At 36.2% G+C, this 19,348-nt stretch overlaps 1 protein-coding gene across 13 annotated transcripts in view; it reads right to left on the bottom strand.

The window, feature by feature from the left end:
• The window catches only part of ANKS1B (ankyrin repeat and sterile alpha motif domain containing 1B), a 436,519-nt gene that overhangs the window by 356,100 nt on the left and 61,071 nt on the right, over window positions 1-19,348 (bottom strand). For 12 of the 13 annotated variants that reach the window (XM_065043836.1, XM_065043965.1, XM_065043826.1 and 9 more), the window contains exons 4-6: window positions 17,547-17,843; window positions 9,693-9,768; window positions 7,460-7,561 (exon numbers count right to left, since the gene is read on the bottom strand). In XM_065043836.1, coding sequence (XP_064899908.1) covers window positions 7,460-7,561; window positions 9,693-9,768; window positions 17,547-17,843 — 475 coding nt within the window. Of the gene's footprint in view, window positions 1-2,274; window positions 2,452-7,459; window positions 7,562-9,692; window positions 9,769-17,546; window positions 17,844-19,348 lie in introns of those variants that run through there. The other variant, XM_065043879.1, reaches the window with a different exon arrangement.

Raw genomic sequence — 19,348 nt, forward strand, 5'->3', positions numbered from 1 at the left:
AACCCCAAAAGCCAAATACAACCTGTGATAAAGCAGACATCTGAGAAAATGAAATTGGAAATGGCAGAGGACAGCATGCAGCTTCAGAATGCTTTGCAAGTTGTTGGGTTTTTTTAAAAGAATGTATGATTTTAAAATATCCTATATTAAGTTTGATCACTGGCAATAGACCTCTGGATAATCTGTCATACATTTCTTCATAGGAAAATGGGCACCTTCTATTTTTTTTGTGCAGTGCTGAGAGGAAAGAAGCAAAGATGAGCTATATGAGACCATGAGAAAAATCAGCAGCATGACAAAGTGGTGTGGAATGTTTTCCAGCTCTGTCAGCTATGTTATTTGTCAAGTTAATGTGCAAGATGGAGGAAAAATAAAAAGGAAGCTAGATCCAAAGCAAAATAAAAGGATCAAGGAATTCATGCCTGATAGTTGTGCAGCTGCCCAAAAGCAAACCTAAAATGAAGTTCTACCAGGCGGGAGCATTAAAATTATTGGATCAATACAGATTTGATTAGGAAAGGAAATGCAGGGGAGATTTTGAAATAGTTTAACCTTGCTGTCCAATATTCACGTAAGACTGTGGTTTTAAAATAATACTCTATTTTTATTCTTTATCAGGCCCCATTTTCAGACTAATGGACTTACCTGTTGAAGGCTAGTTCTAAGGATATCCCAAGTTCAGTGTAAGCCTCATAAATACTTTAAAAACTGCAGAGATCCTTCCAGAAAACCTCTACAAAAGGCTCAGCATAAGATGTGATGTAAAGGTTTAGAATGGGCCAACAGTGTGACATCCTTGTAAGAGTGTAATCCTTAAAAATTCAGACTTCTAACTTGGTTTTATACTATTGAAAATTCTACCATATGATATGATACAAATGATATGTATGAGACAAATAAAGATATGGATTTAGTTGTGAGAGGCTTTTTGTCTAGGTTAATGTAGACTTATCCATAATATTGTCAAAGAAACAGACAAAAAACAGGTGATCTACATTAAGAGTCAAAGACAAAGAACACACAAGCAGTGGATGCTTTTACCAGCCACCAAATTCTATTCACCTGCGACTGGCTAGAAATTCACTTTCAAAGCCTGCCCAAACTTATTGAAAAATGAAACTGTTACCGTCATGTGCTCTGACTATAGTGTACTTGAGAGACTGCTCCGGATTCTATCACTTTCCTCAAAAAGCTCAAGATAATTCAGCACAAAGCCATGCTTGGTCAATTATATCACTTAGTGACCAGAACAGTTTCCCCAGCTGTGGTCTCACAGAGTTTAGAGAAAAGTTTGTTATTCTTATGATAGAGGAAAGGCTTTTTGGGACATGACCTGTCAGATTCATAACCCTTTTTTCACCTGCTTCCTATCAGCCTGTTCCATGTTTCTAAGACTAGCATATAAGGGGTAAAGGAAGCATTTGTTAATACACACTTTGGAGATGTTTCCACACTGTAATGCTTTGGAAAGAATGGAATATTTTACTTCTGTTAACTCAAACAGCAGATTCCAGTTCAGTGAGGATTAACACTAAGAATCTCAAAAATTTTGCCTGCTTAGTAGCATTCTTTTATACAGTTATCTGATTTTAACATAGCTCCACTCAATTTAAATAGGGCCATGTACACAAAAAGTAATAGCATAAAAGTGGTCACACAGCAGTGGAAATAAGAGGAGTAGGGAACTAGAACCCAAGGAGGTAACAAGCGCTGGAGAGTTCAAGCAGCTGGAACTCCAGGCTTCTCAGCTTCTGTAGCACCAGTTAGGTCAAAGCCAAGCAGAAAGGAAAGTATTATCACACAAGCAGGGAAAGACAGCTGCCCTTCTGCAGAGTGGCCAGTGCCAGGAAGGTAAGCCGTAAAGAGAACATGGCCCAGCTCAGCTGGACCTGCTGCTGAACTTCCAGGGGCAGTAAAAGCTGGGCTCTAGAACACAGCTTGCTTTAATTTCAGGACCTGCAGGTCCTAACTCCTTAGTAAGGTGAGAGGGTCAAGATTTTTGCTTTATTTATAAGCCCTGGCTTTTAGAGTAATGGCTACACTAGTCTCAGTTAACTTCTTATTTAAAAAAAAAATAAATATATATATATATAAAATAATTAAATTAAGTATGAGCTCCTTTCCCTTTTGTTTTGACAACCTGCTTCAGTCACGCTACAAGGTGGATTTGCATAGAGTTCTTCCCTAGAACAAGTTCCTCCCTAGATAAACCTAAAAGGCTTTTTAAACTCTAAAAAAGTCAAATTTAATTAGAATAAAAATCTGAATACTCACCTTTTCTAGCAGATGGCTCTCTAAGTAACTAGATCAGAGGAATAAAACTAGTTTAGAAACCACTCCCCTCCAAGGCCCATGGCCATGCAGGGGAATCCTTACTCCTTCTTCACTCCACATTTTGCTGAAGAGCAACAATCTTCAGAGCACCCTCTGGCCCCCCCAGAGCTCACCCAGAATGCAGCTAAGGATCCTGCAGCTGCATCAAGTCATGAGATCTCTAAAAGCTCCTCCCAAAATAGCTCACTTGCTCCCCTGGGAAGGAGTAAACCTGGGGCTTTATAACCCAGGTCCTCTTCCCCTTACAACAGCAGTTACAGAAAACTGACTGTTAACTGCTGCCTTCAGGTGTGCTAAGGTGACAGACTGTGATAGAAGCTAGGCTGACTTCAGTCTCTTAAATTTCAGAGGATAATTCTGAATTACTCAAGTTTAACTTAATCCCAGAGAAACCTTAAATCAGTAGATGCTTAAGTTACAGGCACATAAGGAGACTTTTGTGCATGTATTCAGAGAAGATCAACAGAAACAAGCACTCAAATAATGCTATGATCTTGAGAAAGGTAAGGGTGCAGCTAAAGTTTCAGTCCCCAAAACAGCAGCAGTTGAATTAATTCATAAACATAGTTAATGCTCTACAGCTCTTACACAATAACCTATAAAAGGAGCTAAGCAATTCTCAGGGAAAAAAAAAAAAAAGTGGGATTGAGATACCAATTATATTCATCCCATGCAGTTGTAATTAAATCCTTGATTAGAAACCTTTTCCATCCTTCCCATGAGGCTGGCCTCCTGCGCTCAAGGGAATGGAAGATCTACTTTTCCACAGAAAGAGAGAGAGAGATAAAGAGTACACAAAAGAAAGCCAGTGCTAGTGACACCAAAGCTATTTAAGGAGAAGGGAGAAGAAAGGAGTCCTGGTACTGCAGCTTCTTAGGCATTCTCCATTTAGGAATAATTTGGTGACATGTACAAACAATGTTAGGTTCTTAAGCAGCTTCAACAGAATAGAGAAGAAACAGCTTTCCATGACATCTCCCTCCATACTGTCTATGCAGCAGAGCTTATTGTGCCTTCCCAGGGCTTGTGTCATTTTTCATCTGTTTATCTACTATATCCTTTTTTATAATAACAAGAATTCTGCTTCTAGAGGTGCTATAAGAGCAAGATTCTAATAGAGAGTACAGGGGGCTGTGGAGAAAGAGCTGAACGATGGTACAGCACGCACCTGCATCACGTGCACATGTGCTAAAACTAAAACACAGCTGGTCGGTTTAATTTTAGGCCTACTAGCCTTGACAACATCCCTTTTATCTTCAATGCCTAATTATGAAGCCCTAAGTGCCAATACTGTTAACTGCTTCAGCACTGAATGCTGTTTCACTAAATCCATGAAACGTATCCAGTAGATTGGCCTTGTTTGGCACAATATTCTAATTCTCTGCTCTTTGAGTACATGATGCCTAAACATCTATTTCTTCACTACCATATAAAGAATCTAAACTGTAGTAAGTATTTTTAATTGAGTTCAATGCAACTTTGGCCTGAGCAAGACACAGAAAATGATGGGGCATATATGAAAGACAAAGATTTAAAACCTGAACTGGCATATAATTCCATCTATAACTAAGAGGCAGTAAAAAAAAATATATATTAAAAAAATTAAGTGATGAATAGTTTACTCAGCCTTTTTCATGTTGCTCTTTAAAGTGATTTTGTTGTTAATTTTCTTTCTATCAGCTAATGCACCAAAATCTCCAAAAAATGGCAGAGTTTGCAAACACACAAAAAGAATATCTATGCAGAATCTTCAATTACCATTTTCTCATGTTAGTGAGAAAAGATGTACAGTAAAGATTACAAAGACACTAGGACCATTTCTAAAACATCACTGGCAAATGGTTTTATTTTTTTAAAACCTATAATCTGTAAAAAGTAATTTTGTAAATATTCTTTAAAAAAAAGGAGCACCAATAGAAACTTATATCCACGACTCTTAAATTCTGGAAGCCTCATTCACAGGAGACTACCAGTCCTGCAGGTTTTATTATCAGTTGAATTGATTTAGTAGTACTGTTTCCATGAACTGCTTCTAAAGACATAAATTACTGTCTTTTCATTCAAAGAAGTTTCTCATAAATATCCTCAAAACCAACTCATTTTCTTTCAAAACTTCTCTTACAACTCTCTAACCCCTCTGCACCTAGGACAGAACACTACCTATCAGGCCCTGCAGTAATACCAGACACATTACTTTCTTCTCTGTTTCTGCTGGTCTATTTCTATGCATCTTTCAGCCTTTGTTTTGTATTTTGAAAGCTAATGTCTTGTTGCAGCAACAAATATTACACTATGTTAATACTATAAATTGTACAGTAACACTCATAACAATGCAGGGGGGAAATGGTAACAATTAATGAGAATGCTAGGTGATAAAATCTTACTCTAATCTGGCAAGAAGGTGAAAGAATCAGTGCAATGCCATTGTGTCTCCATAAATAAAAAAAATAGGAAGGTACTTACAACATCTGGCCAGTAATTGTCTGACACTATTAACTTAATTTATTTTTCCTATAAGTCTACATGAAGGAAAGATTCTCTAGACAATCATCTGAAGACAGGAGCTTTAACAGGAAAGTATCTGGAAGCCACAAACTCTCTCTCAGCAACTGCCCTTTCTTTGCATGGAATTCATTACCCGCTGAAGTCGAGCTCAATTACAGCACATGCAGTTTTGCCAAAATCCCAGTGTTCCACTGACTTCTCAGCTACAACAGGATAAAGCTTTTTAGAAGAGAGTAAGTCTACTGTATCATCAGCAGTGCTAGTACTTAATCTTACCACTCCTGATTTTATTTTTCAACTTCAGCTCACAGTTCAAACTTTATTATTGATGGTTAAAGCTTCAGTCAAACCTTTGCTGATGACAATGAATCTCAGTAGGTTCCACAAAGGAATTCTAAAGGGGTTCCTCAGGTTTTCTTAAGACTCAGAATGGCATCTTTGTAAACATTTTTGATCCTTGCCCATCACTTCTGACTTCAAGGCAGACAGGGCAAAAATAAATAAGCTGCTCATTACAAGCACAGTTTCATACTAATATGAGCTGAAAATACTAAGCAGTCTTCTTTATATTTTCAAGGCACACATATGAAAAAGATTGCATGTCTAAGCAACAAATACCCTTGAAATTAATACTCTGGGGGTTTTTTAATGGTAAAAACTAAGGGCAGATACTGATCTATCAACGTGACAGACCCTTGAGAGGGGTTTGGGCACTCTGTTTTTCCAAGAGCAAGGGTACTTTGTGGAACCTTTGTTCACAAATGGGGTTAAGACTGCAGGGTTATCACAGTAAGGAGAAAATGGAACAATGCAGAGATGCTGAAATGAAAATTAGTTTAGCTGGTGATGGGACATTATAATGAACCTTAGATTAATATCTGAAGGATGATTGATTTGGATGTCTAAGAAGGTGGAAGCTCTGACTGACTCTTTTCCTGGCACTGAAGAAGTTTCAGTATGATATTAACCCTTTTTTCTGTTCCACAGTGGTATGTTCACACTGCAGCTCATTGAGGACAGCAAGGCCGAAGTTTCACCACACAGTCTGAGTCAAACTAGGAACTGCCTCATGCTGACAGGGGCAAGTGCAGATTCCCTCACCCTTCCCACTTTTTGATGCAAATTTCTGCCAGTTACCTGGGACAGAGCTAACTCTGGGACCTGAATCACACCTGAGGCAAGTTCATTAAAATAAACAAATGTATATTTATATAATTGTAGTATTTTTAAAAATTACTACAGTCTATTAAATATAGGTAATATAATAAATTATAAATTTTAAATATTACTCGTTCATGAACTGAATCAGATCACTTTACAATCTCCTGTAAGCAGGGAATATGGAATGGAACTGCGTTGCTGGAAGTAGGGGAGGAGGAAGGAAAGGAACGGGGGAAAGGGAAAGGGAAAAAGAAAGTAGGAAGGAGGGAGAGAGGGAGACATCAAGGCAAGCTGTTAATTTGGCTCAGCTATAAAAATGGCCCTGGTTTCAACTGGGACAGAGTTAATTTTCTTCCTAGTAGCTGGTATAGTGGATTCAGTATGAGAAGAATGTTGATAATACACTGATGCTTGGGATGTTGCTAAGCAATACTTATACCAAGTCAAGGACTTTTCGGCAAGGAGGATGGAGATGCACAAGAAGTTGGGAGGGAACACAACCAGGACAGTGGAGCCAAACTGGCCAAAGGGATATTTCATGCCATATGACATCGTGCTTAGTATATAAATAAGGGAAAAATTAGCCAGTGGACTGCTGCTCAAAAACTGGCTGGGTATCAGTCAATGGGCAGTGAGCAAGTGCATTGTGCATAATTTGATTTCTATATTTCTATATTTATTATTATTATTATTATTAGCCCTTTCTATCCTATTAAACTGTCTTAATCTTAACCCACAAGTTTTACCTGTTTTTTGCTCCAGTTCTTTTCCCCATCCCACTGGGAGACAGCAAGTGAGCAAACAGCTGTGTGTGGTGTTTAGCTGCCTGATGGGTTAAAAACCAACAAACATAAATCTGCTCCTCAAGATAATACCTCTCCTCCAGCCTGCAAAATTTTCATTATACTTATAGGAGCTTTCTATATTCAGTCCATTGTCTCACTGGAAAAGTTTACTGAAGCTGGCTAACAAGTTTGGAAGCCAGCCTGTTATTCCTTCAGACACGGTGTGGCACGGTATTTATATCATAATGACAGGAGTTACTGTCTGATTTTTTTTTTAAGGAAAATGAGAAAAATGTATGAAATATTTTGAAAATTTGTCATAATATTTCAGTCATAGTTGTTATTTATGAATTATTCAAGCATTTTGATTCTAGTTTAGCATCATAATTTAATGGAACTGCAGTGAAATATTAGAATATATTATTTTGTAATGAAGAGTGTACAAAGAGTAACTATATGTGACACAACTTGTTAGTATCTATTGTCTCTGAAATTCAGATATCCAACTATTTATTTTTGTGTATTTGGCAAACAAGAATTTTCTCCTTTTACTTCAAAAGAAGACTACTCTTGTATAATGAAATATTTAAAGATTAGAAATTACTATATATCTTAATATTCCTCCATGCTACTCTGAATTGTTTCTAACAAATGTATAACTGAATATGACTTACCTTGAAGTAGAGCTGCAATTTGGAGTGACTGCTGGGATGGATGTTCTTTAAGAATATCTAAAACTGTTCTACCCAAACTGTCCTTTATGTTGGTATCAATTCCTGAAAAAGAAAATGATCTCTGGTGGAATTTTTAACCCAAGTACTTAATATTATATAAATGTGGTATATCAGACTCAATTATCTGGAAAATTGAATGCAAGTGGGTTTACAACTGTAGCAGATTAACAGCTGTGTTGTAGCTGAAGTACAGCATCTATTTCTGTTCAAAGCTTGAGTAGCCTAAAATTCACATGCTGACATGGATTATTTTATGTTTCTGTAACACATGGAGATACAAAGTAAGCTTATGAAACCGAATTTGGGATTATTTTAACAGGCTGTTCCTAAGAAACAGACATCCTGAAAATCATATTTTATAAAATGAAGAACTTCTCTGAATGTGTTTCCTACGTTCCTGGATTCTAATTCTCCCCAAACTGTTCTGATTCATTGGAGATTTTCTAGTCCATAGTATCAGCATGTGTTTAGGGAGCAATACTGAAAAAGCCATTAACCTTAAAAGTTTCGTACTTCATGGCAACATGTTAGAAATTCGTGCTCTGAGCAGACTGAAATACCCATAAGTAGTAAAAGAGCACTGTGAACAGCCAGAGCATTTCTTGACAGACTGTTCAGACTGGTGACAAAGTAATTGTTTGGCTCAAACTGTGAACACAACCATAAATAAGTTTGAGGCTTATCCTGGATAGGTCTCAGAGAACCTGTTGTACGTGCACAACTCTCCGCCTTTGTCTTCTAGGAGTTACTTTGGAAATGTTTGCCTTATGGTAGAAGATGGAAGTTGATTTTTAGTTTAGCTGTACTTTCATAAAAAGTAACAGCATGAAAGAGTCTAACAACCAGAATGGTATGCTTCCTGGGGTGCTCAATAGTGGAAATCAGAGGAGGAAGGATTTATATTCTGGAAGCATTTATATTCTGGAAGCATTTCTCTACTCACAAGAAAAGGCTGCAGTTCTTGTAATTTCCTGACCTGATGGACAGTTTCCTAATTTGTTTTGTGAGAAAGATATACTTGTTTACTCACTGAAAATAAAGCCAAAATATTGCTGGGATAATTAGCAGTGGTCAGGGATTGTTTGATAAAAAGGACAGAAAGTGGGGAGTGTTGCAGAAGTGCAGAGCATTTGGGGTTAAAAGAGTTTACAGTGAAGATTCTACTCCACTACCTTGTAAAACTGTACTCTGGCAGAGGCTATGATGTGTACTAATGTATAAGAGATATCCTTTATCTGTGGTCTAAGGGCTCCCTATGTTTGTGTGATGGTCTCTAGACCTTCCTCTTTTAGGTGAATTAATATAAAAAGGTCTCCTCTTTTTGAGGGCAGGTGAAGGTACCTTGTTGCCTTATTCCTATTCATCCAAACAGGAAAGCATCTTAGTAGGACCATTTTTTCTGAAAACAGTTCTCAAATCAGGTATGCACTAGCTGAGATGTACATGAGGACCTGTAAGTAAGACATATCTTTTTTTTTGCAGTATATAACCCCACAAGCACTGATAATAAAGATCAATGAGATCCCTCAGTGTAATGGAAGATCACGTATCTCAGAGAAGTAATTTCTAGATATTTTCACTGTTTTTTTGATATATCTGAGCAGACAGCTGTTTAGATGAGTAATTTACCTGCAGGAGTTCTGAAACTCTTACTATGTAGTAGGTGGGTTTGTTGGGACTCTATATCCCTGTCCTTTCAGGACAAATGCAATTCTCAGAGAGTCAGTGCCTTCCCCTTCCTTCACAGGCACTCAAAATTTATCCAAAAAATGAAGAGGCAAGCAGGATTGTGTGTTTGTTAGGAATAGCTATGTGAAGGAAATAGATGTGAACATGAGTCTTCAGGCCTCTAGGTCAAAGAATATTCTTGTCTTTCAGAGTGAATAACAAAATTTTATGTAGCCATTTTGTTCTCAAAATACATTTATTCTCAGAATACAGTGGCATACGCTGAGTCATATATGGAACTTCAGAGTCTTAGTGAAAACATTCCTGTTGCTCTGTGTATAGCAATTTCTTATTCTAAAAGAACACTGATATAAGGAGAGGTACATTAGATTTGCAAAGGCTGAGAAAGATAACAGTAATTTGTACAACCAAAACTTCAGGAGGCATATACCAGATTAGGAATATTAAGGATATTTGTTTAGTGTTTCCTGTAAATTAGATTTACCTGTTTCAAGCAAAACGCGTACTACCTCCACCTTTCCAAACAGGGCTGCTTCATGTAGTGCACTCCCTTTTTCTGTCTAGAAAAAAAAAAAGCGACATTTAAAATCCAAATTAAAATACTGATGAATTCTTTAGAAAGAATATATTTAGAAAAGAAGCGTATTTTTCCTCTCTATTTTATCTACACATAAAAAACATTAAATAGGCAAGAACAAATACTAGTATATTTTTTATTATTATTGAAGATAAGAACATAAATGCCATTGGTTCTACTATAAAAATAAATAACTATATAAAAAAATATAGTAGGAATGTAATACAACTCCCAATTAACAAGCCTGTGTTTCTGTAAAATTTCTAAACTACTATTCCAGGCAGCGAAAATCTAGTCAATACCGTCAGTGGAACATAGCTAGCTGTTCAGCAGAATCAGCCACTTTACATGTGGATATCTAGACTTAGGTGTTTTAATATGAAACTACATCACACCCTAGAAGATCAATTGAGCCGCACAGTGAGACATGCCCTAGGATATCCCACCTGGCCTCCAGCTGATGCTCATATCTGATCTGCATCATATCCGTCCTATGCAGATGTCTTGGATACCCCAAGGCACCTCCAACAGCATTAGATGCTTATGTTTGGATCATTAAAATTCTACCTTAGATGCCTGTGAACCTCATTTTGCAGATTTCTGTGGCAGAAAATTATTTGTGAATGGAATTTTGTTCAAATAAAATTTACAGCACTGAAAAAAACCCCACCCTACCTCTCTTAAAAGCTAAATTTCTTAGTATTTTATACTACCGACTGTTACTGAAAGATCTGAACAGATTACTTTTCCATACAATAGCATTAGCACTAGCTAGAGCACTATTAGATCTCACTAAATCTCTGTCTCATCTCCTTTTTTTTGACACTAAATTAGATTTTGAGTGGTTTTATTTGTGGGCAAATGTTAAAGGTTTTACTGCTTGAATTTGTTTTTTTCTGTATTTTATCCAAATGCCCCATTCATTATTATTTATTGGTTGTATCAGAATTCACCAATGTTACAGCAATGCAATGATATGCTAATTAGAAGTAATCAGAGATGGGATGTGAGCACACAGTATGTGTACATATGTCCTACCAATTGAGCCTGAAAACTCTTTGTTACGTCCCTAATAGGAAAACTCACTCTTTATATTTCTTCATACTTAATAAAGTAGAGCATGCCCAGTGTCATTTAAATCCAGCACATCAGCCATACTAACAGTATAATGGAGAGGAGAAGGAAGTCAGTAAGAAAAAATATATATGAAACACATATCTCAACAAAATTTCCAGCCTTTATGTTTTCAGAAACTAACCAGATTCTTAGACTTATTCTGAACAAGAAGTCTAAATATTTGGATTTACTTAGAGATGGTTTCAGAATCCTTTAATCAATATTATCTACAGGAGGTTTCCAGCAACTGCAATTGACTTTAACACTGAATAACTCTGCAATGACATACTGCAAACACAAAGATATACACAGAGCTTAAGGTGCAACTCAGAAATTTCTGGGAATGAAAACAGTTCTCAGAAAACTCACTGAAAACAATAGGTCTGATTACTGAAAACAGCTTGACATCAGCAATCTTGAAAAAGGTTTTGACACAGCATATTTTCTTATTTGGCATTTGTGTGGATATGGCATTTCCATGGGTCCGTCACTTACTGACATGAATAAATGTCAAGACTATTGGGTGAACCTGGTACTTTTAACATAGAGTTCCCTGTCATCAGGAATGTGAAATATAGCTTTGGCTCCCGAAATATTTGACTTTGGAAAGACAGGTGGTGAAATCTAAAAGCCACAATGAGGAAAAGTTTGGCACAGTAACCTGCCAGAGAAGAACACAAAAACAGAGGCTCTATCACAATTAATCACTCACTGTTTTGAGAAAAGAAGAATGTCTCTCTCATGTTTGAACATATTCACTACAGTTGAACATATTCTGTTGTATTTGGACATGAACATGTATCCTTGCAACAAATAAGCTAATGGTATCCTGGGCTGCACTAAGAGGAGTGTTGCCACCAGGCCAGGGGTGGTGAGACCTTCCTTTCTATTCACCACTGGTGAGATCACACCTGGAGTACTCTGTCCAGTTCTGGGCTACGTAGTACAAGATAGATATGGAGCCACTGGAGAGAGTTTCTAAGGTGATTAGGAGACTGAAGCATCTCTTCTCTGAGGAAAGGCTGAGAGAGCTGGGACTGTTTAGCCCAGACAAGAGAAAGTTCACAGGGGATCTCATCTATGTGTACAAATATGTGAAGGGAAGGTGTAAAGAAGACTGAGCCAGGCTTGGTAGTGTCCAGTGACAGAAGTGGTAATGGGGAAAACCTGAAACACAGGAGGTTCTGTTTGAACATAAAGAAATATTTTTTTGCTGTGCAGGTGACTGAGTCCTGGTGCAGGTTGCCCAGGAAGGTTGTAGAACCTCAGTCCTTGCAGATATTCAAAAGCTCTCCTGACATGGTCAAGGGCAACCTGTTCTTGGTGACTCTGCTTGAACAGAGGCGTTGGACCTCTAGAGTTTCTTTCCAACCTCAACCATTCTGTGATTCTGCCAGGGATAAAAATTAGTGATGTATAGACCAGCAATGAAATACACAGAGATTCCAATGTTATACAAGGTCGGAGCACAAAATTTTAGTCCTACTGAGGACGAACTGCAGAGATGGGAACAAGGTGCACTTTACTGAAGTTGTAGAGATCATTCGGTATTAATATTGAAAAGGAACCTTTTTAATGGGAATAAAAGGGATATACTTTAGTGACAACAGCTATCTAAAATCCATTGCTGTGGCATGATCTGAGACTGGGCAAGATTAATGTTCTGGCATGCTGAATCAACAGCTTTGAGGACAAGGGGGAGGATCTATTCTCAGATTCCTCAGTTAAGGGGTGGAAAAGATCCTGGTATAATCATCATCAGAACTGGCAACAGTACTTTATATTGATAAAAATTCCCCACTGGAGGAAAGGCAAGTAATATTTTCCTTGATGACAGCATCTCACATGAAATTGAATGAAAATTAACAGGAGAGCAGGAAATTTCCTGTAGATATCTAAGCCAAACAAATATATCTGGGGACAGCTTGAGAGACAGAAGATAGATCTCTAACAATGAACCAAAGCTCCACTATGCATAAAGGGACTGCAGAAATTTAACCCGCCTACATCTGTAACTCATAGTGTTGGGAGAGAAATTCAAAGCCAAATGCTAGTTTTTTCATTTCATACTTTCTTGCTTCTTTGTCTATGCTACTGTGATATTCCGCCATACCTGAACACGATCCTGAAATGCTGCTTTACAGGCATTCTGCACTGCCTGAATCCTGGGACAGTCTTTGCTTTACAACTCCAAGCTATCAGACAATACTAATGAACACCATATCCCAGAAATGAGATATTTATTGCAAACAGGCTGTCTGAAAGAGGAATTTGAGAGGCACACCATATAAATATTGGAATAATCTGTCCTCTATATATGTGACTTTTTGAGCAAGACAGGGAATATCACCCTGAATCTGAAAGAAAATCAGTCTGGGAACACAGAGATTGAAAACACACTTGTAAGATGCAGATGTGTAATCCTGCATGAGATTTCATGAAGATGAATGCTGACGTAAATCTTAAAAGCTCTAGGGAGGATTTCACGGTAATAGTGAATAACTAACGAGTGAATCAGATCCCTCGACCCAAAAACTGTCCAGAAGGCAGAAATGTCCTTGTTCCCGGAGAGTTCAGTTACCAAACTCCATTTTAACACAGGGAAAATGCTGAGCCTCAGGACCAAGAGAAACTCGGAGGACTGGCTGAGCAGATATGAATCTCTTTCTAAGGGTACATGTGGACTACTGCTCGAGGATAGAAGTAATGTTGTTTGGTTTGGGGTTTTTGTTGGGGTTTTTTTGTGATTTTGTTTTGTTTTGGTTGGTTGGGGTTTTTTGTTCGTTTTGTTTGTTTGTGATTTTGTTTGTTTGGTTTTGTTGTTGTTATTTTGTTTTGTTTTTCCCGGTGCAATAGAGCATGTTACACAAATTGGAAGGATTAAAAAATGTAGTTGCAAATAATTTCTATATCTTATTTAAGATGTGCTAGAGTTTTTAGGCAGATCTTTTTCAGTTATAATGATGTATCTATGCACTAATATACTCTTGCCGTCTATGCTACAGCAAGCAATCTTATGATTTATAGACAATATTCATCGCTTTACTTCCTGAAGCTTTCATTGTCTTGGATCATATTTTTCTTCCATTATATTTGGAAATTCTTCCACAGTGGTACTTAATGCAAAAAATGCTGGTATTTTTTCATGAAAACACTGACCTAAAGTCTGCTTGAGTTTGCATCAACGCATTATATATTGATTCCCTGGCATAAGTTTTCTGTATATCAAATAAAGATAACGAATTGTGCTAAGCTTGTAATAGAACAGTCCCTGCCCCAAGTAGTTTACAGCCAAATACAGGTACAATGTCACAGCTGGACACACAAAGCAAGCAAGGATAGAAGCACATTGTCACTAGGAACACCAGGATACACAAATCAACTCAGTGCATAATTTGCAGACTCACATAAAAGCATCAAGGGTTTTATTAATTCGAGACTTTTTAAACCACATAAATATGCAAGAGCTTGTAATTAAGTCACTTATCTAGTCCTTACTCATAGGCAGTTTACTAAAGTTTTGACATGGATTTCACACATAGTCTGAAGGACGGAATGGTAGCTTTGCAAATTGATTCATGGAATATCCTCCATACATAGTGACAGCAAAAAGGAAGGGGCACAGCTCTTTGCAAAAGAACTACAGTGATAAGCAATGGAAATTGCCATCATTACTGGAGCAGACAGGGAAGGCAAATGGGGATAGATGAAAGCTGGATAAGCAGAAGGGGCCAAGTTATTAAGGTCTTTACAATCACAAAATTACTGTTTACATAAAACACACTGAACTGTGCAATATCTTATTTTACTGAGGGCCCAAAATCTATCACTCACCAAAACCTGTGTATTTTTCATATGTTTCAATTTAAATGAAAACTTCAAAGCATAAAGAGATGAAGCAGATTTGTTTTGCTCACTTGTAAATAATTTCAGATTGAAGGATATTGGATAGACCTGGGAAATGAATTAAATGTGTGATTAATTCAATCAAAAATTAAATGCTGTCTATTATTAGCCCAAATATTTGTTATGATTAAAAGTGCTCAGGGAGTACAGAAAAGAAAGATAACATGGCTAAAGTAAACTTCCCATTTAAACAAATAAATACTTACAATTATGGAGTGATAGGAGATAGGCTACTTCTATAATGGTCTCTCAATATTCTGAGAGCTCTTTACTGCTGATAAGCTGTATTTATTTAATGTGTATGAATGTGTACAATCTTATTTACCACATGGAATTATGCTTTATGTATTGTTCTTTCCCAATCAGTGATGCAGAACAATTTAATTAATATTAAAACAGCTGAGTTCAGTTTTAAGGAACAGGCTCTGCTCAGTTTGATAAGCTGCCAGTAATCATCAACAACTAATTTTTCAGAGGTTATAGAAGTAATAAGTTAACAATATGTACAGAGCCAACTTGCCAATATGCTAAGATGCTGAATGAAGAGGAACATATTGATGGAGGATCTGTATACCGGTGAGAAAATAAATAAATGATATTTCCTTATGGCAAGTAGGACAAACACAGAAGAAACAAGATTACACAATGCAAAAAATAAAATATAATAAAATTTTAAAATCCCCCATGCCTAGAAAAACTAAGAAAAATAAGAATATAGATTACTTAAAACATAGTAGAATTTAAAAAAAAGTCCTAGAATTTTAGTGTAGATGGCAAAGAAATCGGCATTACTAAAACAATCTATAATTTCTTAAAAGAAGATTGTACAGAATTTGCAGCCACTATACCAAAAACTTTTGGTATAACTATAGATAGAAATGGCTTAGGAGAATTCGAAGTAGTGCTAAAATTATCTAGATTACATAAGAGGAAGAACACATTTCATAAAAGCATTGCGTAATATTCAACTCCATGTAACCACCAGTTTATAAGTTGCCATGAAAGAGACTATTTTTCTTCAATTATTCTATTTCTCAAGGATCAATTCAGGCACCAGTTCAGTTTCTTTCTAACATTTTTCCTCATTCATTTGCTAGCAATAGATAGAAGACAAATTATACATTCAGAAACATGTACTCTGTTATGTGTTGCTTTAGCATTAAACTTTTTAAATTACTGAAGATGTAATAATAGTAAAGTATGGCTGAAACAGAAATAAGCCTTTGCAAGTGTATCACTTTCTAGTAAAGAAATTCAAAAACAAATTGAAAGCATAATGGCAGGCAAATACACAAACAGGCAAACCACAGGAAAAAAAGTGTTTCAGTTTGAAATAAATAGTTTGAAACAAGTAACAATGCTATCTCAAAAGATACCAGAGCTAATGAAGGTAGCAAAACAGTTTTACCATTTTTTCATTTCAAAGGCATTTGAGAATATCCATTTTTAGTCTTGTGTTAATATTTTCTGTTTTGCTTTGTGTTGTGTTTTGGTTTTTTGGTGGGTTTTTTTTGTTTGGTTGGTTTTGGTTTGTTTTGCTTTTTAATTTATCTTTTCCTTCCCACTTCACATTCTTTTCTTCAAAAGTTGAAAAAACATGACTTACATAGAAGAATCCAGAAATAATAAAAGTGCATGGAATCCAGGTGCAATCTTCCTATATAACAGGGAATTATGTGTACAAAGGTGTTTGATTAAGTGCACCTAAAGCTTAAAATATTTATAAAACTTTGTTAACATTTAAGCAAAGTTCAGAAGATTTATTAAATCATCTATTGATAAAGGATGCCTGGGTGTGACTCTAAAATAGATGCAATTATGTTTGTTTGATTTATTTTTCTGAAAATAGATATAAAGCTGAAACAACCTTAATTTGAAGCATATTGTATATACCAAGAGAGCAAACAGGCTACTTTAAATCTGAAGATAAAATGCACTTTAAGCTCAAATAGAGTGCCACCAATTAAACAAGAGAAATCATAAGACTTGGACAAGACCTCACACATAACAGAATCAGGTCCTCGGTAGTTCAAAGGCTTGGACACTTTCAATGACAAAGAATTGGACATAAAATTTACTGCTGCTGTACCTTGTATCTGTTCCCATCTATGTTTCTTTTACCCCTTTTATATAATTATCACTTACTGTGCATAGAACTAGATGCAGCAAACAACTAACAGGTTGGAGCCAGTAGCTGCAAAAGTGTACTGCTATAGAATTTTCTTTTAGATATATACATTATTAATTAGCAACTTTGGATTTAGAATATTATAACCCTGGGAAAATGAGTTCTCAGTCAAACATTGTTTCAGATTGCTGTCACCATTAATTGCCATAGCTTTAGCAAGTCAGCTTAGTAGCGTTAAAGCAAATGTTGTAAAAACTAAAAAAAAATAATAATTTTAAAAAAATATATATATATACATACTTACAGGAACTGTTGATATGATTTGTTTATCTACTTGTTTCAAGACAACATTAAAATACACACTCAGTTGAAGATGCTTATCATTCTTGAGTTATCCCTTTGAACACATTATTTTGGTCATAAGAAATAAATTGATATGTATCACATTGCAGGATTTCTAACAAAGTAAATGCAAGTGTCTTTTAAAAGAAAAAATGTAAGAAGTTATTTTGTTTGAATCATATTCTAATGATAAAGGAAAGTAAGGAAACTAAGGCAAGAATGGAAGAAAGGAGGAAAGGAAGAAGGGAAGAAAGAAATTACACACTAACTTGGCAGCTGACATCCATTCCAGCCTCCAGAAGCACCTGTACAACAGCTTTGTGGCCATTACGTGCAGCAAGATGCAAAGGAGTGTGTTTTCTTGTATTGCAGTTCATCAGGTTTGGATATGCCTTGATGATCATTTTTACAACACGCAGACGTCCATAAAGCGCTGCCAGATCCAGAGGTGTTTCTAGTTTGTTGTTCCTTATTGTAGGGTCTGTTAGCTCTTCTAACAGAACAGCAACTACTTCTGAATGACCATATTGAGCCGCACAATGCAGTGCTGTTTCATTTTCATTGTTCTGTTAAAACAAAACAAAAGCTTCAGAAATTAATGTTTAATCACACAGTAGAACTGCTCAGCTTCTATATATTGCATCCATTAGATCACTACACCAGCATGGTTTGCAATATAACCTATGGTAATGTATGTTAAACGCTTCAGAATGACTCCAATAAAATTTTACTAATAATACATTAATACTTCAGCTTTGTGGCTCTTAAGCAGATCAGGTCCCTGTGTGTCCACATTGTTCCCAATCCATCTTTAACATACCCCAAAAAACCTTGTTGCTCATGATGTGCTGAAATTTGTAACGCCTGATTCATCAGTTCCTGAAATCATAGCAGAGTCCTTCTCTTAAAAATACTCTGACAATTAAGTCTCGCTTCTCAGTGTAACTGGTTTTAAATCATAGCAGTTCGTTATTAGAGTAGTGAAATTACAGAGAAAAACTGTGTAATGAAAAAGTATCAGGCACAAGGCTAGCTTCATATATCCCTATAAAAATTACTATCAAGATGACAATCAAAGCTTGGAAGAAGGCGAAATAGGAACTGCACATATTGGAAAGACTTAAGATATCATATAAGCAGCTCATCTTCTCAGGGCTCCAGGGAGATGTATGTGTGCATTTTAAGGCATATGAGTATTTTGTATGCTGCGGATTGAATAAGTTTTTGCTTCATATCATAAAGTAATGTCCCCCAAGTCTGTCCCCAAACACTATTTAATAATCTTCATAATGAATAAATGTTGAGAATTAGCAGTATCTTTGTTTCCTTTCCATTCTGCCTGTATACTTGCAATCCCAAACAGAAAACCAACTTCAGGCAGAGAGGAAATAAATAATTTATAGAGCTCTCCAAATTCTATATGACATCTATATCATGAATATATCTTATTTAGTGTCTATGAAGCCTTAAAACAGGACACACATTATAAATTTTAAAAATATGTACATTGAATGCCTCTTTTGATGTATAATTTAGAATATTTTGTGACAGTTCTGAAAATGTTGTAGTAGTAGAAACCCAATAAGCTAATGTGTCATATAAAGAAATTAAAAAATAATGTAAATTCAGGAAATATACTAGAAAAGGGTAGGAATGTAATTCTAAAAAAAAAGGGAGAAGAGATAAATCTGAATCCACAAGCTGCATTTCTCAAGGAAACAACCAAATAAAGTTCTGGGGATGGACAACTGAAAATACAAAAAAAAAAAATTGTCTTTTGAAAGACAGAAAGGGTGAGAGAACCAGAGAAATGAGGCTTTGGCCTCTTACTCAAAAGCTAGCTAGAGTAAGAAAATTCATGTTGCACAGTAATTCCTAGAAAGTTGGAAAGAGTGACAACTTTTTTTTTTTTCTCTTTGATAACAGTTATTTCTACCTCTATAATCAAGAACTTAAATCTCAGGTTTGTGGTTTTAACAACATTGCTGTCATTTTCCTCTCATCTTGTAATTTAAAATGACTCAGATGAACCTGGGACACTTAAGAGAAAGATCAATACATTCAGATAAAT

This window comes from Columba livia, chromosome 1, assembly GCF_036013475.1.
Source record: "Columba livia isolate bColLiv1 breed racing homer chromosome 1, bColLiv1.pat.W.v2, whole genome shotgun sequence".
Classification (NCBI taxonomy): domain Eukaryota; kingdom Metazoa; phylum Chordata; class Aves; order Columbiformes; family Columbidae; genus Columba; species Columba livia.